Consider the following 25,354-nt stretch of genomic DNA (forward strand, 5'->3'; position numbering starts at 1 on the left):
CTTCGTACAAGAGCTTCCTTTCCTCCTAAAGTGGTTACTCTCTTTCATGTAGGCTGATACATCACTCTGTCTACTTTTTATGCTCTACCACATCACTCCAAAGAGGAAGAGTGACTACATTGTCTGGACCCAAATAGAGCGTTGTTGTTCTACTTTGACTGCACACAAGAGTTTTGGGTGGAGGACCAACTCTTCGTGGGGCGTGTTGGAGTGAAGAAAGGATGGGCTGTGCAGAAGTGGACCATATCCAGATGGTTCATGCTCTGTATTGAGATCTGCTACACATTGGCCAAGAAGCAACCTCCTGACAGCTTGCATGCTCATTCCACAAGAGCAAAAGCTGCAACTACTGCATTAGCACACAGAGTTTTAGTCCTGGACTTCTGCCAAGCAGCAACGTAGACCTCCTTGCACATGTTCATAAAACACTATTACTTGGACAGTAAGGTCCGTCGAGATGAGCATTTTGTCCGTTCTGTCCTGCAAGACTTCCTTGCATTAAATTAGTCTGCAAATCCATCTTTGGGGATGGTATTGCTTGGATATCTATTCTAAGGTAAGGAATCTGCAGCTAGAAGCCTCTATCGGATAAACAAGTTACTTACCTTCAGTAATGCCTTATCTTGTAGAGACTATGTCTAGCTGCAGATTCCTTACCTACCCATCCATCCTTCCTGCAAACAAATTTCTAGGGCAGGCCTTCTTCCTTTTCAGGGCCCTAGTTTTCCACACCTGTGGTCTGCTTTTTTCATGCCTCCACACTCCTGACATGAACATGTTGTAGTGGTGCTGATATAGACACTGCCACGTCACTTCCAGTGTGGACAACGCCAACAACACCACACCAAGCTGATCAGCGCCACCTACCAGCACTCAGGGGTACTGCTCAAGAAAAATGATTCTGCATTTACTTTGACACCTGGGGATGCTTCTGAGGTAAGGAATCTGCAGCTAGATAGTCTTAACCAGTGGTGTTACCAATGGTAAGTAACCTGTTCAAAAGGTACAACTCACACACTGTGATCATGAAGGTAAATATATATCCTCACAGCGAAATACTTACAAACATACATGCAGCTAACTCACATATGGGCACACACGGGCGGATACTATAACTGAGGTAATTCAGATCTAACAATTTGAGACTTTACATAATTGGATGTAGCCAGTACACACAGGCCAACAAGCTTTGGCTAGAGACAGAGAGCTATCACTCATGGAATACTCTAACTTGCTTCTGACACTTTTGGCCCAGCGTGAGTGATGATATAGGCATAACTGTGGCTGATTCGTGGTGAGGGGGACTGAGCAATGCTGGACATGGCTGAGTGAGTAAGTTTGCCAACAACAGCACTGTGATAAATGGCAGCGTCCTGTTTTCTTGTACGAGACATAGAGCTATACACAAACCAGCACCAGCCTTCTAATAAAGGTGGTACGTACTGAGATTTTATAAGGCTGGAAGGACACACACATGACAGATGGGTGGTCTTAATCAGTAACCAAAAGAAATGCAATATATGTGGACTCACTCATTAAAGTAGACTCCAATGGTTATGATTGTCAGTTTTAGCGACCAGTGCGTGTAATGTGGGCTGATCAACATGTGAATGTCACTTACAAAATGGCTAAGGGGGGGTGACCTTTCCCCCCTTTTTAGGTATAGATAGTACAAACTGCCTATAGTCAGACTAAAAACAAAACTCAGTTTAGGTCCTAATTATCTAACTATTATTAATATAAACTATATATATGTTGATATACAGAACACAATGCTTTGTACACTTTATTTCCTGTGCAGTGAAATGCTATGCTGGTAAAAAGTGATCCTATAGAGTGACATGAGTATAGACTGGGTGACTGCACCAGAGGGCACAATTTATGCCATGGAGGACAGGCTCAGCCAGGCCTTGCATATGTTGCAGGCCATGGCGGTAACTAAGGTTTTTTGCCACCTCTACTATGTCTCATCTACTCCAAACAGGGTTAGTCTGCAGGGTCCATGATGGATGCCGGTCATAGAGGTGTTCCCAGAGCAGGACTCATTTGCTTTTTTTGATACACTTCAACCTACATTGTAGGAAAGTGCCCCTGTTGGCATAGTTACCCCCACACTTTTTGCCTAGCGTTGATGCCAACTTTGAAAGTGTGCTGGGACCTGTAAGAAAATGCCTCCTTGGCATGGTTACCCCCTGACTTTTTGCCTTTGCTGATGCCAAGTTATAATTTTGAAAGAGTGCTGGGACCCTGCTAACCAGGCGCCAGTACCAGTGTTCTTTCCCTAAACTGTACCTTGTCTCTACAATTGGCACAACCCTGGCACTCAGATACATCCCTTGTAACTGGTACCAAGGGCCCTGATGCCAGGGAAGTTCTCTAAGTGCTGCAGCATGTCTTATGCCACCCTGGGGACCCCCTCACTCAGCACATACACACTGCTTGCCAGCTTGTGTGTGCTTGTGGGGAGAAAATGACTAAGTCAGGGGAGGAGGTACAAAGAGGGTGTAGCCACCCTCCAGGACAGTAGCCATTGGCTACTGCCCTCCCAGACCTAAACACACCCCTAAATTCAGTATTTAGGGGCTCCCAGAACCGAGGAAGACAGATTCCTGCAACCTAAAGAAGAAGGAGGACTGGTGACCTGAAGCCCTGCAGTGAAGACGGAGACGACAACTGATTTGGCCCCAGCCCCACTGGCCTGTCTCCCTACTTCGAAGAAAACTTCAACAGCGACTCATCCACAGGGTCCAGCGACCTCTGAAGCCTCAGAGGACTACCCTGCATCTAAAGGACCAAGAAGCTCCCGAGAAAAGCGGCCCTGTACAAGAAACTGCAACTTTCTGCAACAAAGAAGCAACTTTAAAGACCACACGTTTCCCGACGGAAGCATGAGACTTTCCACTCTGCACCCGACACCCCCGGCTCGACCTGCAGAAAACGAACACTACAGGGAGGACTCCCCGGCGACTGTGAGCCCGTGAGTAGCCAGAGTTGACCCCCCTGACCCCCACTGCGACGCCTGCTGAGGAAATCCAGAGGCTCCCCCTGACCGCGACTGCTTGTAACAAGGAACCCGACGCCTGGAACCAGCACTGCACCCGCAGCCCCCAGGACCTGAAGGAACCGAACTCCAGTGCAGGAGCGACCCCCAGGCGACTCTCTGCCTAGCCCAGGTGGAGGCTTCCCCGAGGAACCCCCCTGTGCCTGCCTGCATCGTTGAAGAGAGCCCCGGGTCTCCCCATTGATTCCTATCTGAAACCCGACGCCTGTTTGCACTCTGCACCCGGCCGCCCCTGTGCCACTGAGGGTGTACTTTCTGTGCCTGCTTGTGTTCCCCCCCCCCCGGTGCCCTACAAAACCCCTCTGGTCTGCCCTCCGAGGACAGCGAGTACTTACCTGCTGGCAGACTGGAACCGGGGCACCCCTATTTCTATTGAAGCCTATGTGTTTTGGGCACCACTTTGACCTCTGCACCTGACGGGCCCTCAGCTGCTGATGTGGTAACTTTGGGGTTGCCTTGAACTCTCAACGGTGGGCTACCTTGGACCCAACTTTGAACCCTGTAGGTGTTTTATTTACCTGTGAACTTAACCTCTACTTACCTCCCCCAGGAACTGTTGATTTATACACTGTGTCCACTTTTAAAATAGCTTATTGCCATTTTTGTCAAAACTGTACATGCTATTGTGATTATTCAAAGTTCCTAGAATACTTTTCATTTGAAGTATTACTTGTAAATCTTGAACCTGTGGTTCTTAAAATAAACTAAGTAAAGATTATTTTCTATATAAAAACCTATTGGCCTGGAGTAAGTCTTTGAGTGTGTGTTCCTCATTTATTGCTTGTGTGTGTACAACAAATGCTTAACACTATCCTCTGATAAGCCTACTGCTCGACCACTCTACCACAAAATAGAGCATTAGAATTATCTCTTTTTGATACTATCTTACCTCTAAGGGGAACCCTGGGACACTATTTCTTACTTTGAAATAGTATATACAGAGCCAACTTCCTACAGGACTCTGTTAACCAGGGCCCAGCACCAGTGGCTTTCCCAAAAACTGTACCTTTTTTTCCACAATTGGCACAACTCTGGCACACAGTTAAGTCCCTTGTAAAAGGTACCCATGGTACCAAAGGCCCTGTGGCCAGGGAAGGTCTCTAAGGGCTGCAGCATGTATTATGCCACCATAGGGGGCCCTCACCCAGCACATGCACACTGCCTTGCAGTTTGTGTGTGCGTGTGAGGAGAAAAAGACAAAGTTGACATGGCACCCCTCTCAGGTTGCCATGCCCACAAACCACTGCCTGTGGTATGGTTAAGTCGCCCCTCTAGCCAGCCTTACAGCCCTAAGGCCGGGTGCACTATACCACAGGTGAGGGCATAGCTGCAGGTGCATTATGCCCCTACAGTGTCTAAGTCCATTCTTAGGCCTTGTAAGTGCAGTGGAGCCATATGGAGTATATGGTCTGGGAGTTTGTCATTACGAACTCCACAGCTCCGTAATGGCTTCACTGAATACTGGGAAGTTTGGTATCAAACTTCTCAGGACAATAAACCCACACTGTAGGAAGTTGGCTCTGTATATACTATCGCAAAGTGAGAGACAGTGTGCACAAAGTCCAAGGTTTCCCCTTAGAGGATGATAGTGGCAATAATAGATAACACTAATGCTCTATTTTGTGGTAGTGTGGTCAAGCAGTAGGCTTATCAGAGGATAGTGTTAAGCATTTGTTGTACACACACAGGGAATAAATGAGAACACACACTCAAAGACTTAGCTCCAGGTCAATAGGTTTTTATATAGAAAAAATATATTTTCTTAATTTATTTTAGAACCACAAGATTCAGAATTCAAGTAAGTACATAAATTGTAAGGTACTTGGCATAGGTAAATATGGAACTTTGAATTAAAACAGTAATGTACACAGTTTTGGCAAAAATGGCAATAAGCTATTTTAAAAGTGGACACTGCAAAAACCAACAGTTCCTGGTGGGGGTAAGCAGTGGTTAGTTTTTCAGGTAAGTAAAGCACTTACAAGTTTAGACCCGAGGCATAGGCAGCCTACTGTTGGGGGTTCAAGTCAACCCCAAACACCCAGCACCAGCAACACAGGGCTGGTCAGGTGCACATGTCAAAGTAGGGCCCAAATAGCATAGGTGCCTATTGAGACCAGGGGTACTCCGGTTCCAGTCTGCTAGCAGGTAAGTACCTGCATCCTCGGGGAGCAAGCCAGGGGGGTTTTGTAGAGCACTGGGGGAGTCACAAACAGGCACACAAAATAAACCCTCAGCAGCACAGGGGCGGCTGGGTGCAGTGTGTGAAGTAGGTGTCGGGTTTCAGGTTGAAATCAATGGAGAGACCCGGGGGGTCACTCTGGCAATGCAGGCAGGGCTCAGGGGGGCTTCTCGGGCCAGCCACCGACTGGGCAAGGATGAGGGCCGCCTGCAGGTCACTCCTGCACCGGTAGTTGGTTTCTCTCGGGCCTGGGGGCTGCAGGTGCAGTGCTTCTTCCAGGTGTTGGGTTCTTTGTTACCGGGCAGAAGCAGTCAGGGGGAACCTCTAGATTCTCTCTGCGAGTGTCACTGTGGGGGTGCAGGGAGGTCGTCTCAGGGTGTCCACATCGTTGGAGTCGCCTGGGGGTCCTCTCTGCAGTGTTGGTTCTTCTCAACACGAGCCGGGGGCGTCGGGTGCAGAGTGTTGGGGACTCACGCTTCCGGAGTGAGGCTGGAGTCCCTTTAAAGATGGTTTCTTTGTTGCTGTGTGGACAGAGCCGCTGTCCACAGGAGTTTCTTGGCCCTTTGGTTGCAGGGCAGTCCTCTGAGTCCCCAGAGGTCGCTGGTCACGCTGGATATGTTGCTGTGCAGGTTCTTTGAGTATGGAGACAGGCCGGTAGGGCTGGGGCCAAGTTAGTTGTTGTCTCTGTCATCTCTGCGGGGCTTTCAGGTCAGCAGTCCTTCTTGTTGCAGGTCGTCGGGAATCGCGTTTCCTGGGTTCAGGGGTGTGTTTAGGTCTGGGGGAGGGGCAGTAGTCAATGTCAACTTTCCTTGAGGGTGGCTACACCCTCTTTGTGCCTTCTTCCTGTGGGGAGAGGGGCACATCCCTAATCCTATTGGGGGGAATCCTCCAAAGCAAGATGGAGGATTTCCTAAGGCAGGGGTCACCTCAGCTCAGGACACCTTGGGTGCTGTCCTGGCTGGATGGTGACTCCTCCTTGTTTTTCTCATTATCTCCTCCAGACTTGCCGCCAAAAGTGGGGGCTGTGTCCAGGGGGGGGGGGAGGGCATCTCCACTAGCTGGAGTGCCTTGGGGTGGTGTAAGACCAGGCTTGAGCCTTTGAGGCTCACTGCCAGGTGTTACAGTTCCTGCAGGGGAGGTGTGAAGCACCTCCACCCACTGCAGTCTTTGTACCTGGCCACAGAGTGCACAAATGCACTCACCCCATGTGGCCAGAAACCTGTCTGGATGTGGCAGGCTGGCAAAAACTGGTCAGCCTAGCACTAGTAGTTGGGCTGGTATACACGGGGCATCTCTAAGATGCCCTCTATGTGCATTTCTCAATAAATCTTTATTGTGCTGAGAAGTTTGATACCAAACTTCCCAATATTCATTGTAGCCATTATGGAACTGTGGAGTACGTGTTTGACAAACTCCCAGACAAAATACTCTTTATGGCTACCCTGCACTTACAATGTCTAGGAATTGGCTTAGACACTGTAGGGGCATAATGCTCATGCAGCTATGCCCTCACCTGTGGTAGAGTGCACCCTGCCTTAGGGCTGTAAGGCTTGCAGGAGGGGTGACTTACCTATGCCACAGGCAGTGGGTTGTAGGCATGGCACTCTTAGGGGAGTGCCATGTCGACTTAGTCATTTTCTCCCAAGCAGCACACACAAGCTGTGAGGCAGTGTGCATGTGCTGAGTGAGGGGTCCCCAGGGTGGCATAATACATGCTGCAGTCCTTAGAGACCTAACCTGGCCACAGGGCCCTTTGTCCCAGGGGTACCATTTACAAGGGACTTATCTGTGTGCCAGGGTGGTGCCAATTGTGGAGACAAAGGTACCGTTTAGGGAAAGAACACTGGTGCTGGGGCCTGGTTAGCAGGGTCCCAGCACACTTTCAATCATAACTGGCATCAACAAAAGGCAAAACGTTAGGGGGTAACCATTCCAACCGTGGCATGTTCCTACACACACTGATGCCAGTGTGAGATTTATTGAAAAATGCACACAGAGAGCATCTTAGAGATGTCCCCTGTATGTTAGCCAAACTGCTAGTGTAGGACTGACCGGTCCATGCCAGCCTGCCACTTTGAGAAAAGTTTCTCACCACATGTGATGAGTGCCTTTGTGAACTCTGTGGTCTCAAACAAAGCCTGTCCTTGGTGGAGGTGCTTCACACCTTCCCCCTACAGGACCTGTAACACCTGGCAGTGAGCCTCTGAGGCTCAAGCCTCGGATTACAGTGCCCCAGGGCACTCCAGCTAGTGTAAAGCCCCAGTTTTGGTGTTAAGTCTGGTGGTAAAGTTAGGCGAAACAGGGAGAAGTGACCACCTCAGCCAGGACCAGCCCTAATGTGCCCAGAGCTGAACTGACCCCCTCCCTCAGAATCCTCCATTTTGGTTTGGAGGACACGGACCCATAGGATTAGGTTTGTGCCCCCTCCCCAAAGGGAGTTGGCACAAGGAGGGTGTAGCCACCCTCAGGGACAGTAGCCGCTGGCTACTGCCCTCTGACCCCTAAAATGCCCCTAAATCTAGGATTTAAGGGCCTCCCTGAACCCAGCTCACCAGATTGCTGGCGACCTGACAAAAAGAAGGAGGACTGCTTAGCTAAAACCCCCAGCAGAGAAGAAGGAAGACAACTGCTTTTGCCCCAGCCCTACCGGCCTGCCTCCTGTTTCAAAGAACCTTCAAAAGACCAGCGGCGCTTCCTGCGGGACCAGCGACCTCTGCCCAACTCCAGAGGGCTGCCCTTACCCAAAAGGACTGAACTCCGAAGGACAGCGGCTCTGTCTAATAAAAACCAACAACCAAGGACTCCCACCTCACTCCTGAAGCGTGAGTCTTGACCCCTGTGCAGCCGATGCCCCCCGCCCGTGTCCAGGTGGTCCAACCAGCAATAGAGGGTCCCCAAGCGATTGCAAGCAAGTGCCCACTCTGGGTTGACCTCTCCACCCCTACACAACGACACCTGCAGAGGGAATCCCGAGTACCCCCCTGACCGCGAAGCTGTAGATGAAGATATCAGATGCGTAAAGAGACACTGCACCGCAGCCCCCAGGCCTTGAAGAGCCGGCGGCACTCGTCCCTGTCCGACTGGGGGTGTGCCCGAAACAACCCCTGGATCTTGCCTGCAGCCTCCGAGTGACCCCGTGCTCTCCTCATAGACCACAAACACACAAGGTGTTAGGGGTTGTACTAGAGAGAAAAGGTCTCTTGTGGCCTGTTCAAAATGCACTGATTGAGCGGGTAATAAAAGAGGATGTATGAGTGTGATGGGTGGCTAGACCTTTGAGGGAGTTCCATTTACGGACTAGGTGGTCTCACACACATTATAGTGTCATGCTTCATCATATAACCACCTAGCCCCACCCAGGTAAGATGGTACTACCTGAGCGGACTCAACCTCATTGTTAAAAGAACTGCAGTGGGAGTGCTGAGATTTAATCTTGCTGGATAATACAAAGGATCCAGATAAGGGTAGTGAATAATAAAATTACCTTACAAATTACCTGTTTTGTTAGGAAGTTTTAATGTAGGTGTTCGTAGGTAAGAGTAAAAACGGGGACGGGGACTCCTTTGAGTATGATGACTCAAGGAGTCTAAAAATTGGGGACCAACATGTTTCTGCCCACACTAAGAGCCAAAAGGTCTGGGGCATTCATCAGGGTTGGGTATCCCTAAGGGTGGGGAGCAAAATGTTACGCTCATGGGGAAGATAAGTGCTCTAAGAAAATAGGCCTACCTGGAGAAATTGAGGGGGTATGGCCCTGCGAAAAAAGGTGGTTAGCCTCTGGTCTGGGATCGAACGGTGGGGGGTTGCCCCTTGTAGTCACACTTACTCCAAAGGCAGCAACGTGTTTGTGCACCTAAATGGCCGTGTCCCAGCCGCTCCTTATAGACCAGCATTCGAAACCCGACGTCCTGTTTACACCCTCTACCCGACTGCCCCTGGGCCGCTGAGGGTGTGTGTTTGGTGCCTTCTTGTGGCCCCTCCAGTGCTCCTTCATTACCCCCTGGTCTGACCTCCGAGCCTCAGGTACTTACCTGCAGGCAGGCCTGATTCCGAGTACCCCCTGTCTCTATAGGAGCCCACGTTAAATTTGCTCATATTTGACCTCTGCCCCCGGCCGGCCCTGTGATGCTGGTCATGGATGTTTGGGGTTAACTTGAATCCTAACCGGTTGACTTACTAAACCCCGGAGACTGAAACTGTAAGTCTTGTACTTACCTTTAAACTTTTCTTCACCCCAGGAATTGTTTCTGAAAATTGCAGTGTCCATTTTGAAAACAGATAATTGCCAATATTTCAAGAACTGTATTCCTTACCGATTTCAAAGTACTGTTGATACCTGTGTGAAATACAGACCTTTTAAGATTCTTACCTGCTACTTGAATCTTGTGTTTCTAAAAATAAATTAAGAAATATATTTTTTGCTATATAAAAACCATTGGTCTGAAGTCATTGAATAGTTTCAGGGTAGCTATGCCTATCAAGATGCAGGGCATCCACTTTCCACTTTGCAAACCTGGCAACGTTAGTTGCCAGTCAGTGATTTCTGCCCCCGACTTTGGCGCTAAGAAGTCTTTTTTTTTGGTCTCCACTTTTGTGGGGCCCAAGCATTGGTGAATGGGAAATACTGACACACCTATCGATGAGTCTTTGCCACTTACTTTTGCTAAGTTTGCTGACTGACAGTGTGGATTCCATAGACTAAGCTCTGGGACTGGTTTCAAGTGGTTCTTTCATTTTGCGTAGCCCTCCTTCACTAGTCAAGGTAGAGTCTTTATCCTATATTGTCAGCGGGAAGGAGAGCTGGGGATAGTATTGTATGGTCAGGGAAACCCAAAACAGGCACAAAATTGCTGGACTTACTCAGCTTACTCACAACCTGTTAACATGTCTGAGGAAGAATGAAGCATGGAACGGGGCAAAGTGTCACCGTTCTTCAAAGGGGCCCTTCTTATTCTATGCTCCACACCCAAGAGTGTGATCCACTTCAACGCACCTCAGGAATGCTTAGGAGAAGTTCGGCAGTTCACACTGCTGTCAGACAGGCTCTATCCAAACTCCATGTTTTGGACCATCAACACACAGAGTCCAAAACATAGACTCCTGCGAAGTAACACCCAATCTATTAGAGACTTCTAGCTGCAGATTCCTTAACTTTGAATAATCCCCCGGCATCAGACTGGATCCGGAACATTTTCATGAGCAGTACCCCTATGCGCCATTAGGTGGCGTCAATCGGCTCTGTGTCTGTTGTTGACACCTGATATGACGTTGTGGTTCCTATATAGGCGCCACCCTGGCGCGCTGACCTCAGTTCTTTTCTTTCCATGCCAGAAATATCTGATCCGAAGAGAGTTACTTCTCAGGCAATTTTTTTAAATGTTTTTTTTGTTTATCTTTTGTTGAGTGTTTTTCGAATTTTCTATTCCTGGTGTATCAAGAATGTCCTCCAGAAAGTCTGGCTTCTAGCCCTGTGGGACCTGTTATCGGGCGATGCATCTTATGTGTCTTTGGTGTCTGCAGTGCGCCCACAACCCAAAGTCATGCTCAAAGTTTCTGGCCATGCAACAAAAGCTTTGAGGCTTCTGTGCCAAGGGGCACTCAGGGGTGGGGCCTGCCCATTGAAATCCATGACTCCGACACAGAGCCAATGAGTGTCATACGACGCCGACTCAGACACCAACATGAGCTTTGCCTCCTATATCAGATCCTGAGCCCTTTTACTATGGGTTAGGGGTCACTGGACACGTTCGAATTCCACCCAATGAAGGAATGCACTGGTGTGAAGACTTGGGTGAGGCCAGCAGACTGGATACTTCTCCAAATACTGGCATGCTTTCCTTCCGCTCGTGGCTATGAAGGAAGGAGCATCTTATGCTGTGATGGTGGGAAAAGTGGCTGAGGACCTGAAACTACAGCTGTCTTTGGTGGCTGTCGAGACCAATCTCTTGACAGAGGTGCTGCAACCGGGAGCTCCCACCTCAGAACCCTTGCTCCTGTTTAATGAGGCCCTCACTGACGTCCCACTGGGTATCTGGTCCAAACCCAGCACAGGGGCTCCTGTGGACAGGACGATTGGCCGCCACCACCACCCCGCACCTGGGGACCCAAGGTTCTTGACGCAACACCCCACCCCTGAGAGCTTGGTGGTCCAAGCCTCTACCTCCCAGAGTGCATTCCCTTAAACTCTCCCAGATAGGGAATCAAGAAGGTTGAACTCACTTGGCAAAAGGATGTGTTCTTCCACCAGCCTTGCATTTTGACACTGCATGCCTTTTGGGACATTATTCCCCCACACTGTGGGATACGGTTGCTCGGGTGCTGCTACAGGTCCCAGAGGAGGCACAGGCTGTACTCTCTCAGGCTGTTTCCGATGTGGCCTGTGGGAGAGACAGAGCAAAGTTCACAATCTGCTGCGGACTGGACTCGACTGACTCGCTAGGCAGAGCAGTTTCATTAACAGTGGCCCTGAGGGACCACGCCTGGCTGAGGACATCTGGCTTTTTAGGGGATGTCCAAGCTTCCTTGATGGACATACCCTTTGATGTCACCGGTCTCTTCGGAGACAAGGCTCACTCTGCTCTCGAGTGCTTCAAGGATTCTCTGGCTGCCGTCAGGTCCTTGGGCCTTGCAGCAGCCCCATGCACCCACTCCACCCCTCCCCAGTCTGCCTTATGTATCTTCTGTGATTATGGAAGGGGCCTCCAACCATGTCCTTTCCTGGCCAACCATCATGCGGCACATGCTGCCCAGCATCTGCGTGGCTAAGGGCTCAGGATCCACCAGCCTCATAGATCAGGTGGCCAGTGGTCTGGACAGTCTGCTGCTGCTCCTCTGCAGCAGCTTCTAAACCTTCCTAGCCTAACTCTCCCCTGCCATGGGCCAGTTGGTGGCAGGATTAGCTATCATCTGCCCCGCTGGCAATCCATCATGTCAGACAAGTGGGTTTTGCAGAAAGTCCGAAGGGGCTACCCCCCCTCCCTTCAAGGCTATCCCGCCATCCATGCCCCCATCCTCTGATCGGATAATGGAGGATCGTTTGTCTTTTCTCCATGAGGAAGTTACAGCTCTCTTGGCCAAGGGAGCCATAGAGAGAGTTCCCTTGCCAAAAGTAGTTTGTGGTTGCTATTCCCACTACTTTCTGGTCCCCAAAAAGGACAAGGGCCTTTGTCCTATCTTAGACCTTCCATCCCTCAATTTCTTCTACAACAAGGAGAAGCCCAAGATGCGCACTTTGGCTCAGATTCTCTCTGCCCTTGACCCAGGAAACTGGATGGTAGCATTGGACTCGCAGAACACTTATTTTTATATCCCCACCATCCTGCCTGCCCACAGGCGTCACTTGCAGTTCACAGTAGGCCACAAGCACTTTCATTTAACTGTACTCCCCTTTGGATTTACCAGCACCCCTGAAGTGTTCACCAAGGTGATGGCGGTGGCTGCGGGTCATCCACGGAGATCAGGGGTTTTAGTCTTCCCAAATCTCGATGGCTGTTGTCTCCCACCTCCAAACTATGGCGGGCCTCCTGCTTTCACTGGGGTTACCTATAAATGTGCAGAAGTCACACCATACTACCTCTCAGAGGCTCCTTTTCATCTGAGCTGTTCTGAACACAGTGCAGACTTATCCCCCCTAGCGGTGAGTCCGGGGTATTCAGGCTTTGATACCAATGTTTCAGCCTCTATCCTGGATTTCATTGAGAATGACAGACTGCTAGGCCTCATGGCCTCCTGCTGATAACAAATGCCAGATGGCATACGTGGGCTCTGCAGTGCGACCTGAAGTTCCACTTGGTGCAGCATCAGTGTAATCTCTCCAGCAAGGTCCAGATCTCAGAGGAAACTGTGAAAGACCTGCATTGATGGTTAATGAATCACAAGTAGGTCAGAGGCAGATCCCTTTCCCTTCCACAACCAAATCTGACAGTAGTGACAGATGCATCACTCCTGGGATGGGGCGACTATCTGGGACAGGTGGAGATCAGAGGCATCTGCTCTCCGGTAGAAACCGGACTGTAAGTTGTATGAGCTCTCTGTGATTCGGCTGGCATTAAAACCTTTCTTCCCTCTGTGACGGAAAAGATGATGCAGGTGTTCACGGACAACACCGCCACCATGTGGTACTGCAACAAGCAGTTCGGGTTGAGGTTGTGGACCCTTTGTCAAGAGGCTCGGCGCCTCTGGACATGGCTGGAACAGCAGAGCATATCCCTGGTGGTTCAATATCTGGTGGGATCTCTGAAAGCCAGAGCGGACAAACTCAGCCGAAAATGGTTAGTGGATGACAAATGTAGTCTACATCTGTAGGTGGCACAAGGCGTCTCTCAACAGTGGGGAAAGCCTTAGTTAGATCTGTTCACTTCCACAGAGAACATGCAATGTCAGCAGTTTTCTGCATTGGAGTTTCCAAGGCGGCAGTTGCTCGGAGATGCTTTTTGTCTTGAGTGGAACTCGGGCTTCCTGTACACCTTTCCGCCCATTCCACTTCTTCCCATAGTTCTCAAGAAAATCATGAACGACCAGGCCCAAGTAATCCTTGTGGCTCTGGTCTGGGCACGGAGAGTCTGGTATCCCGAGCTGCTGAGCATGTCCATCTATCCTCCGCTCAGACTACCCCGTCAGAAGGATCTCCTATCACAGCAGGGGAGGGTTCTGCCCCCGAGCCTCCTCACTCTCTGACCTTCATGTTTGGAGATTGATTGGTGACACTTGACAGCTTTTGACCTCCCTCCTGAAGTCTGTAACATAATCTTGGCAGTCAGGCATCCCTTCACCAAAACGGTATACACCTCTCATTGGAAGAAAATTGTGGCATGGTGCACAGACAAGTTGGTTGAACCCCTTTCTTCCTCTCTCTCTCAGATCCTGTGCTGGGCACTCTGAAAGGATATTTGTCTGATATTTCTGCTTTTTTCAGGTTGCTTGATCAACATTCTTTGTTTAAGTCTTCTATGGTACATAGGTTCCTCAAAGGTGTTAAACACTGTTTTCCTCCATCCCCATTCATTATGCCCCACTGGCAACTGAATTTGATTTTGTCACTTTTCGTGTGCTCCTTCCGAGCCTCTGAACAGATGTCCTCTCAGGCTTCTCACTTGGAAAACAGCATTCCTTGTGGCCATTACATCTGCCCGCAGGGTGAATGAGCTGCAGGCATTGTCATCTAAGCCACTCTACCTTTCCATCTATCCTGACAAAGTGGTGCTTCACTAGGGCCTCTTTTCTGGATGTGAGTGATTAGAAGTCTTGGTAGCTTATTTGACAGCCTCCCTTACTCATTGGCTTTTGGTGTCCAGTACTCATCCCTCCATCTATGACCAGTTTCGATTTGGCTGCTCTCACCATCTAGGGTCAAAATCCTACTACCACACAAAAGTGACCAGTGCCTTAGTTGGTTGTGGATTTGAAATTTTAACATAGCAATTGTGTTGATTGGGTTTTAGAATTTCCTTAGGATTCACTGTAGGTTTTCATTGATGATCAAAACCTTAGAATGATTCCTTGCTGCGTTTGGGGGTCCCAGAACACTTCATACCCAATATGTATAATTAAAATTGTGATAAGTCTTACATGGCCTAATGAAGCAGAATATCCTTAAAAGCATATCAAAGTCAGGATGTTCTAAATTGTAGACTATATTCCAAAAAAACAATCTCAAAACTACATTGCAACATCAGTAACAAAAACTACTGCCTAACATATCTCAGCAGTGAAGAAAAGAGCAGCCTGATAGCCTTTTACATTATGAATTGAAAACATTCTGTTCCTTGAAGGATACAGGGGCATCCAGTACAGTCCTCGGGGTTGCTATACAGTTGCTTCTTATTTCCGCAAGCGTGAGGGGATCTTGGAAAAAAAAGTGTTTTTTCATCTTTTTTTCTGAGGCATTTTCTCCAAGAAATCATATTCTTTTTAATTTCACTTGTATTTTTTTTATCATTTGTGTTTTTGACTGATTCTGGGGATTTTTCCTGTCAATATGCCTTTTCTCCTTATGAAGTGCTCATCCTGTGAAAGAAAAAAGACTGCCTGAGACCTATTGCAAGTGTGTGTGATTTACCATCATACCACTCTGTTACGGAATTTCATTTTGGTATTATAACGTCCAATTGACCCTGTAGAACAGGAAAGACATTATGCTTCATGGAAACCTTGAAGACTTAAAGGTAAAAGAAAAACCTGACAAGGCCTCAACAGTACACTCAGTTTTCACTGTGACAGTACCTGATGCTCCTAAAGACGCTCATAGAGGTAGATCAGGAAGAGAAAATCAAAGGAGCGAAAAAGACAATACTGGTATCAACATTCCAATTGATGTCGTTCTCAATCGCCATCAGACCTCGATGTCAGAGAAAGCTAGGTCCTAGGCATGATCACCATCAATAAAAGGCTCAGTGTAGACATTTAAGTACTGTCATTGGGACCAGTCAGTCACGTCCTCAGCTTCAAAGCATTTCAGTCCAACAACAACTTTCCATTTGCCGTTAATTTGTTCAGTGTTGCCAAATCATTGGCTATTGATCCTATTGATGTCTGAACACAGGTTAATGTTGCACAAATCAGTTTTGAGGCTAGTGACTTCAAAACTTTCTCCAGATGTGGCTTTTATACTTAAAAAGAGGTTAAGACGTTCATCCTTTTCAGACCGATTTCCACATCACATAGATATTTTTTTATATGTTGTACCACCGGGTGACACTTTGAAAACAACAATTAAACCTTCAAACATGCCTCTTACTCCCAAAATGGTTTCAAGGCAAGCCCCAATGTCTCCCATAAGGATATTGCTGTTGACTCTTAGACAGCCTCCTGGTGTTGATATTACTGTTCATTTGTCTTATTCTCCAATGAGAAATCTAGTACACTGCACAAAAAAGGAAGCATTGATGAGTCAAGTCTTCCTCATGTTTGCCAACACCACTTCAGTTGGATGATGGGAAACACTATCATCGTATGTGCCCACATCACTGACAGTCTTTCTCAAGAGTCTCCCCAGTGGATAATATTATTACCTTTCATGATATTTTGATACAAGGTGTCAAAATTAAAAAAATATGGACACAACTTTGTTAGAAGTAACTGAGACTATTCAAAGCTGAGCCTCTCTCACGCATTATCTATCACTGGTGCCAGATCTACCTGACTTGAAAGAGAAAACATGTCTTAATTTAGCCACAGTGATATTGGCACGCTTGTTATTGGAGTATAATCAGCCAGGGGATTCTGAAGTCTTAAGAGCAGGCTACGACCTGAACTCTGTCATGATCTTGGAAATAAGATGGCTACATGCTGAGCTCTACTCCTTTCTGCAGAGATCAGTGGCACTTCCCAACAGAGAGAGCAGTAGGATAAATGTGGCAGGCAAAATGATGTGTGGGTCAGCAGCCACGGCTCTGAAAACCACTAGAGCGTCTGCTCTTCTAGGTCGTTATTATCATGATATTAGGAATCGCCGTAACATTTTTTTACAGAAGATCTGCCAAGGCATCGCAGGCAGGATTTTGTGAAGATAGTTTGAAAGTGTCTCCTCATCTTGAACTAAGTCATCAGTGGAGCCACTGATTTGGTAGAATTGGCAGCTGTAGGTAACTGCAGTGGGATGATGATACAGCTTACTACTCTGAACTCAGATATTCAACTTAAAACTTTCCATGTCCAAATTTCTGGTTCTTCTTCGCTTGGCCAACACACAGAGGTAGAGACCCTAAAGGGGTGGAATTAGAAGAGAATAACCCAATTTATTCAAACTGATTGCTACTTTTATCTTTGACACAGGGTTTATTACTCTTCTTCGTCTTATCATCAATAGCAGTGGCAACATGAGGAGTGCCAGAGGTCTGTCCACCAGCAGAGAAGAGGCTCAAGTAATAAGGCAGACCCAAGTGTCAATTCCTCAGGACGTCTGCCCTCCAGTGATCACCAAGTACTCCTTCTCTTCCCCCTCTGTTAACCAGTCCACTTGAGGGTATTATATCTTGGCATTCAGAAGAGTAGAAAACAACCATGACAACAAATGGGAGGTGGCTATTATAAGAAACGGTTACTCACTATGGGGGTTATTACAACTTTGGAGGAGGTGTTAATCCGTCCCAAATGTGACGGATATACCACCAGCCGTATTACGAGTTCCATAGGATATTATGGACTCGTAATACGGCTGGTGGTATATCCGTCACTTTACCGTCACTTTTGGGAAGGATTACCACCTCCTCCAAAGTTGTAATAACCCCCTATGTTTCTAAGCATCTCCACCTCCTATTCCACCAAAACCAGCATTGGAATTCCCTCTAACAGATCATTGAAAGGAACCATCTAGGTTGTTATGAAAACAAGCAGTAGAACCATTTACCCCTACTCATGGGATAATGGTATTTACTCAAGATACTTTCCGGTTCAGAAAAAAACGTCTGAAGAAGGAACACAAATCAATCTTAGGACAGCTTATGGCCAGCAAGAGGATGAATAGAGAACATTTTAAATTTTCTGATGGATAGGCCTAATTGCAGAGCCTTCAACTTGCTGAACCTTCCTAGGTAGCAGAGTGGATCCAGAAACTCTTTCTAAAGCTTGTATGTGTTGACAGGTGATGCCATGGACCTTCAACGCAACTCTGTCCCGCCTCCAGACATGAAGACACAGAGCCACATAGAGGCAGCACCCCTCCTTGTTCCTTTCATTCCTTTTTTGCTATCTTTGATGTAGATCAAGGGCTTTGCTCCTTCAATTTTCAAACTCCGAGTTTTCTACTCTAAACATTTTGGCAGAGTGCAGTGAAGACACCTTTGCTGCTGGTGCTGACTATTGTTTCTTTATCAGCGCTACCCCGAGCTCCAGAGGCACTGGCACAAGATTCCACTCTGACTCATATGTGGATCTGGAACAGACTTGGCTGGGGCATGCCATTTGGCGAGCTATTCCATCAACAGAGCTCAACATTAGTATGAAGATGACTGCTCCTGTCCCCTTGCCTCGCTACAGTCATTTAAGGAGGATTGAGACTCTCTTTGGCTTCGACTCTAATGCCTTTCGGGGTCTTGAAAATGTTACCCACAATGAAGTTGGTAATGAGGAGGATCATTTGCTCCCCCTTACGTTGATGCTGCCTATGTCTTGTCCTAAAAAACACCAGGGCCTTGGACACTTCACCAAGGGTAAACCTGAATCCACCCTTTGGGATTGTTGCGAAAATAAAATGTTTCTTTTGATGTGGTAGTGAAAAGGTGCTAGACTTGAAGTTGCCTACATTGGAGACTAAGGCTAATCGTCTAACAGAAATCCACTCTGGAGCTTTTTTTGCATTATTATGAACCTTTACCTGAGACCCTTATAGCGACCTTGTTCAAGCAATATCCTACTACCCCACCCCAGATTATTTTGTCTAATTGTCAAACGGCTTAGGCTTCTCCTTGTGATCCAACCTTCCTAACTCATCATCCTATTAAAGGGAGCCTTGTATATCAGTCCTCTACAAGCAAAGTAGATCTCAATTCTTTTACCGGTGTTCCACTGGGCAGAGAAAATTGTTTTTTTCATCATCCAGCTTGGTGCTACAATCCTTACACTGAGATTGTCTCTTGTTACTCTACACCCATGCCCTTTTGGAAATAGCAAGTGAGATTTTGCTAGAAAACTTACACAGTTCATTTGCAGAGGTAATATACAATGGCCAGGATGCAGCAAAGTATATTTTGAGTTCTGACCTGAATGGCACTAATTGAGTTATCACTATTAGAAGTCATTTCTCTTTAGCGGTGTCTTCTCAGATTCATCATTGCCATATCCTCTTCACTGAAGTTATTGTGTGTTATTTGCTATTGTTTCTCTACATATTCTGCTTAGCTTTGCTTTTCTGCCGATGCTGGCATCAGGGGTGTGAGGCAGTACTAAGTTGGAGTTGTGTTTTTGCGTCTAGTGGGTGATGTCTTTATGGCTCCTTGTCCGGTGTTGCTCAGGTGCCCATCTGTAGATGATGTGTAATTCCAGCTTGATGCTTGGACAGACTTCAAGAGATGATGAATCTGCAGAAAGCCATGTCCATCAAATAATATTAAGTAAGGTAAATAACTTGTTCATCTAATTTCTCTTCTTTTATTATGATACCCATGCTGGACAAACACAATTTGGGTGCTACGGGGTAAAAATTGCTGGCTTTTTTTTATTGTTTCTACTTTAATCTGTAGTTCTTGTCCCAGGGGTGAACTCCCACCACATTAGTAGGTTCGAGAAAGGTGGGTTTGCGGAGGACATTTTGTCCGTAGTGTATTGAAAGATGCACAGTCATAGATTGTAGTGTGAATTGATTTCGCGTGTTAAAATATATTATGTTCACTTCCAATAATTGCTACGGATGTTTGGTTTCGAGCACTGCCAAGTAAAGGCTTCTTAGTTTGGCTACTTTCATTTACTATCATTTAGAAATCGACATAGAACGTTGTGTCCGTGAATCGATCAACCTTTTCTGCTGGACCCCAAAAAGTGCAACATTTAGACAGCATGCACAGCCACCAAAGCAAGGCAGTGACAGTAATGGGATGATCAGGCCATCTTCTCACTTCTCAACAGACTTCCAAGATGCACCAAAGGCTGACCTGGTGAGTGCTTCTTTGCATGTTCTTTTCCTACAGTTAATTGGAAGTTGTATGGCCGATGTGGTTTAAGCAGAATAAATGTACCATGAACTCAATGTTCTTTATGCTCCCCGTTAATGTGGAATAAGGCAGAGTGGGGAATTGCTTGAAGATTCTCCTATTTTGCATCTACTAGCCAGTGGTTCCTAACCACTGTTGCTTTCTTTCCCCATCCTGACTGAGCTACTCAACATCCACTTTCACTGCCTTTCTCTTGCAATCTCTATTTTGTTCTGCTGTCTTTCCCTACACCTCTCTTCATCATATCCCTCCTTATTAGGCACCTATCAGTAGACAGAATTAATTTCCTTTTGTTCTTTGCTCATTGTCTGAAGCTCTATCTATATGTCTCCCTAACATATTCATCTGTTTATTATCAGAGACTAAGTGGAATCTGTCACCAAGTGGCTTAGATTTTAGGCTTTGCAGTGGGGCCATAATAAGCCCCCTTCCTACCCCTATGTCAACTGTATGTGGTTTCTGGTGTCAGGATATGATGCTGTGGCCAGACACTGTTGTGCCTCTGTGCACCCAAAGGCTATGAGAGAGTGGGAGGCCAAATTGTTTTTGGCTAAGGCCCTGAGGAAGACTTCCAAGTGATATCCCTCTCCCTGAAGTATGCCACCTTCCAAGTAATGTTTCTGTAAGAAATGGTACCACTAAAAGCCCTGTAGGAGGGAGAATTCTTGTTGAGGAAGTGTTTCCAGGACCGTTTATAGGCACAACATTGTTCCCTGATGTTGTAGTCTTCCTCAACATTAGTTGAGACCACTGTGAATCCTCCCCCAGCATTCCCCCATCCCTCCTGTGCCTAACAAGTTGAAACCTCTGTATTCCAATCCAGTAGTTGATGTAGTGCATGTTGAGGCCTTTATGCTAGTGATTCTACATCTTTTCAGAATGGCTCAGCAATATTCTTGATACACTCCAACGTGATCGGTTTCTATTGGCTTGGCTGTTCTGGCTCCTTTAGTAAAGTTGAAACCAGCTAGGGTGCCATCCTGAGTTTTTGGGCCCATCTTAAGTGCAGATTTCGAGGCCTCGGGCGATGCTGTCCATGGAGCCGACTTCGGTGCCAGCAAGGAGTCGATAGGACAAAGTTTCCATGTGGCAGAGGAGAAAGACAAAGCTAATTTTAATCATGAAACCCTTTGCGAGTACCTCCTCAGGGCCCAAAGTCACACTCTGGACACTATCTCAGTCTCTGGGTATGGTTGTCACATCGACATGCTTTAATGTGTTAAGTGTATTTTCTGGAGAAGCCTTTCTTCCTTTGATCAAGGGAAGGCTAGTGGAGGTGTTCACGGATAACAACACCGCCATGTGGTACTGCAACAAGCAGGGCAGGGTGGGATCGTGGACCCTTTGTCAAGAGGGCCTGCTACATGGCTGGAATGTCAGGGCATTTCCCTTTTGGTTTTTAACTTGGTGGGCTCTGCAACTCCAGGGTATCGATGCCTAGCAGAACACAAATGACTCCTCCACCTGGAGGTGGTGCCAAGGTCTCTTTCTAGAGTGGGGAGAACTTTGGGTAGATCTGTTCGCCACCGCTGAGAATGCACAATGTCAGCAGTTTTGTGGACTGGAGTTTGGCGGGTCTCACTCTGAGACACTTCATCTCAAGTGGAACTCCTGCTTTCTGTACTCCTTTCCGCCAATACTACTCTTGCCCAGAGTTCTCAAGAAGATCAGGAATGACTGGACCCAAGTCATTCTTGTGGCTTCAGATTGGGCACAGTTTGGGATCTCAAGATTCTGAGCATGATCAGTGGTCCTCTGATCAGACTTCCTCCTTGAGAGGATCTTCTGTCACATCAACAGAAGAGGGTTCTGCACCCAAACCTTTGCACCTTCAAACTTCTTGCGCGGAGTTTTGTATCAAGCGTTGACAGCTTTCGACCCTCTATCCCAACACCCCTCACCCCCCAACTACATCTGTGATGTCATTCTGGCAGCGTGGCATCCCTATACCAAGGCAGTATACGACTGCCATTGGGACCCATTTATGGCATGTTGTGCATCCAGGAACATTGAACCCCTATCTACACCCTAATCCCAAGTTCCCCCATTTGTTCTTTCTCTGCTCCAGGAGGGCTCTGCTTTGGGCACGGTTAAAGGTTATCTGATTGCCATTTTGGAATCCTGCCATTGCCAAACTAACCTTCTCTCTTCAAGTCACCTGTTGTGACTAGGTTCCTGAATGGACTACAACACATTTCCTCCCAGGCCATTTGTCATGTCCCAGTGGAATCTTAACCTGGTCCTTACCGTCCTCATGTGCATGCCCTTTAAGCTGCTACACAAATGTGTACTTTGCTTGCTGGTTACCAAAACGACCTTCCTAGTGCCCTGTAACAAAGGCCATGAGGCCTCTGTTCACACTCCTTAAACCACCTTTTACTCACATGGACCTGTGCCTGTCTCCTCTCGAAGGTTGTGACACCCTTTCATTTAGTCCAAAACTTCCCTACCTTCTTTGCATCCCCCTTCGCTTCTCAGGAAGAGGAGAGACTCCACTGTTTGGACACAAAAAGAGTGTTCTACTTTGCACGATCGCACAAGAGAGTTCCGGGTGGCCGATCTCCTCTCTGTAGGGTAAGTTGGAGCTAAGAAAGGGAAGGCAGTGTAGAAACTGACCATCTCACAATGGATAGTGCTCTGCATAAAGATCTGCTTCGCATTGGCCAAAAAGCAGCCCCCCTGAGGGCTTGTGTGCTCATCCTACCACAGTCAAGGCATCTATCTCTGCATTAGCTCACAGAGTCCCTGTCCTTGACATCTGTCAGGCAGAGAGGTGGGCTTTGCTATGCACATTCGCAAAGCATTACCATCTTGATGGTCCGGTCCGTAATAATAGGCACTTTGCAAGAATTCTTGATTTGATTTGTTTTGGAGACCCACCTCTGGGAACCTGTTGCTTGGGTATTTATTGTAAGGTAAGAAATCTGTGGCTAGAAGTCTCTGTCAGATAAATAAGTTACTTACCTTCGGTAACTCCTAATCTGGTAGAGACTGTATAGCTGCAGATTCCTTACCGATCCTCTCTGCTCTGTGAATTGTTTCAGTAGAGTCACCCTTTTGAGGGCCTTATCAATCCTCACCAGTATGTCAGCACTCTTCGTGGCTTTGTGCTTCTGGTATGGAGAGTCGTGAAAACAAATGGATGCAACGCGCTGGGGTGGCATCTCTTTAGTTACCATGCGCATCACTTCCGGAGCAGAGTGCTACCAGCGCGCAAGGGTACTGCCTGAAAATGTCCAGCTCAGGTCTGATGCCTGGGGAATATTCTAAGGTAGGGAATCTATAGCTAAATGGAGTCTCTACCAGATCTTTTCCAAAGTTAAGCAACTTGTTCATTTGTCACTGTTGTAGCTCTCTGGATTCCTCTCTGCAAGCCCCAACGGGAGTGGAAAAAATATCTGGAAGTGGCGCCTGCTTACTCCTAGTTACCTAATATACCCCGGTGATGTTAGATCTAGATGTGCAGTGGTGGCAGGAGCCACACTGCATGATGTGGACATTCTGGGGGATCTTTGCTTTGCAGAAGAGAAAGGTTTCCAGACCAGTCCGCAGCCTTGATGGAGTATTCACAAAAAAAGTAATTTGAGAGAAAATTGTGCATCTACCAGAAATATCATAACAGAAGGTAAGAAACTGTTTTTATTCAGGAACAATAGTCCACTATATGAACAAGCAGGGTAGAGTGGGGTTCAAAAGGCTATGCCTGGGGTCTACCATCTGCAGTTTGTTTTAATTGGAGCAAAACAGAGTATTTCCAATAGCCACACATCGGGCCAGGTTTGTTACACATCAGGTGGATGCACTGGGCAAATCATTTTGGATGACCATAAATAAGATCTTTGCCCCACAGTGATGGGAATGGTCTTTTCATGTTTGAGGTGACCATGCACTCAAAATACTTGAACTAGAACTCTTTATATACTCACATTAAAGCAGTGCCTAATTTGTAAATAAAAACATGGCGGTGCCCAAAACTCTCCTGAAACATGAGGCTGCTGCAATTAAATATGCAAGCACGGAATACCGAGGCAATGTAATACTGAAGCCATATTGGGCCTCTTTAATCCATTTACAGCCACTCCCTGCCCCTTCAACTCGCACTTGAAGCTTTCAGATTTCTCCCTTTCTGAAGTTTTTTCGCTTTTCTCTTCCTCCGTCTTTCCCATATATCTCTTTTGCTCGCAGTAAATGCTTGGGGCAGAAAAATAAGTGCGGCCCTCAAAAATAAGTGCCAGTGCCCGCACTGGAAACCACTAGCATTAAAGGTCACTAAGGGCTGTCCTATCAGATCCTAAATCATGGGTATTCAACCTTTTTATGTGGGTGGCAAACGCTAATTATTTTATGACCCATTCAGCCTAAATTCTCCATAAAGTTATCACCATTGTTGACACGATTATCATCACAAAACACAATGTCACATGGGCAATCTCTGACTAGATAAATAGGTTCTTCCAACTTAGCGCATCAGTCCACAGTAGCGTGCCACATGGAAATGCTAGTTGATAGCACAGCATTCAAGATTACTCCTCTTTTAATGCAAGATGGCATATGTCGACGCCTACATATGCAGCACTGTTGCTGATGCAGGTCAGTAAGAGGTGATTGGCAGCAGTCCATGTCCTGTATAGTTGGTGGGAGAGACCTCCTGACTTCATCAGTAGGGGTTACTGTCCTTCTCCCCCCCCCTCCTTTAGTTAACTACTCAGTCACTGACCACATCTCTGCATAGGCAGAAGTGATGTCTTCTTTCCATAGGAGTGCATATCAAATATAGAGACCCACTATTCCTGGAAATTATATATATGAGCAGTGTCTAATCTGTTAAGAGGCAACATGGAATTCATGGCAGGCATTTGAGTCAGGTGGTATGTGCTGTCTCCCACCTGAGACAGCAAGACATTCCAGTAAGCAGTGAAGCAGGAGGAATCCCTGGGGACAACCGATATGCCATTGGGTAGCATAATGTGACTATGTTCTAATGAATGCTTCTAACCGCAGATTCCCCACCTTTAGAATATTCCTAGGTGCTGTACTGGTTATGGAAGATTTTTAGAATAGTTCCTTCACACCTGTAGGTAATGTAATGACGGGTCTGCGCTGACTCCACTCCACGCTGGAAGTGATGGCTGGAGCTGCCTATTGTCACCACTACGGCATGCTTATGTCAGTTCCTTTCTTTCCAAAGCTCCTGCTTTTCCTCGTCAGTTGGTGATCTTTTTTCTCTTCAGTTTCTTTACCAATATGCAAAGGAACATGTCCCCTCCAAAATCTACATTATTTAAGCCTTGTATGGAGTGTCGCAAACAAATGTCTGTGACCGATTCCAATAAAATGTCTCTCTAGTTTTTCGGGGTCAGGCCATAACTCGAAATCATGTGAGGAGTGTGTCCTGGCGTGCCCAAAGGCGATCCAGGAACGCAATGCCAAGATGTGCTTCACAGAGTACTGCAGTAAATTTCATAAGGG

General features: G+C 47.1%; 1 protein-coding gene across 2 annotated transcripts in view; it reads left to right on the forward strand.

Moving 5' to 3' along the window:
• The window catches only part of TBCK (TBC1 domain containing kinase), a 1,319,282-nt gene that overhangs the window by 857,171 nt on the left and 436,757 nt on the right, over window positions 1-25,354 (forward strand). For both annotated transcript variants that reach the window (XM_069241253.1, XM_069241261.1), the window contains one exon: window positions 19,653-19,828. In XM_069241253.1, coding sequence (XP_069097354.1) covers window positions 19,653-19,828 — 176 coding nt within the window. The remainder of the gene's footprint in view (window positions 1-19,652; window positions 19,829-25,354) is intronic.

This window comes from Pleurodeles waltl, chromosome 1_2, assembly GCF_031143425.1.
Source record: "Pleurodeles waltl isolate 20211129_DDA chromosome 1_2, aPleWal1.hap1.20221129, whole genome shotgun sequence".
Taxonomy (NCBI): Eukaryota; Metazoa; Chordata; class Amphibia; order Caudata; family Salamandridae; genus Pleurodeles; species Pleurodeles waltl.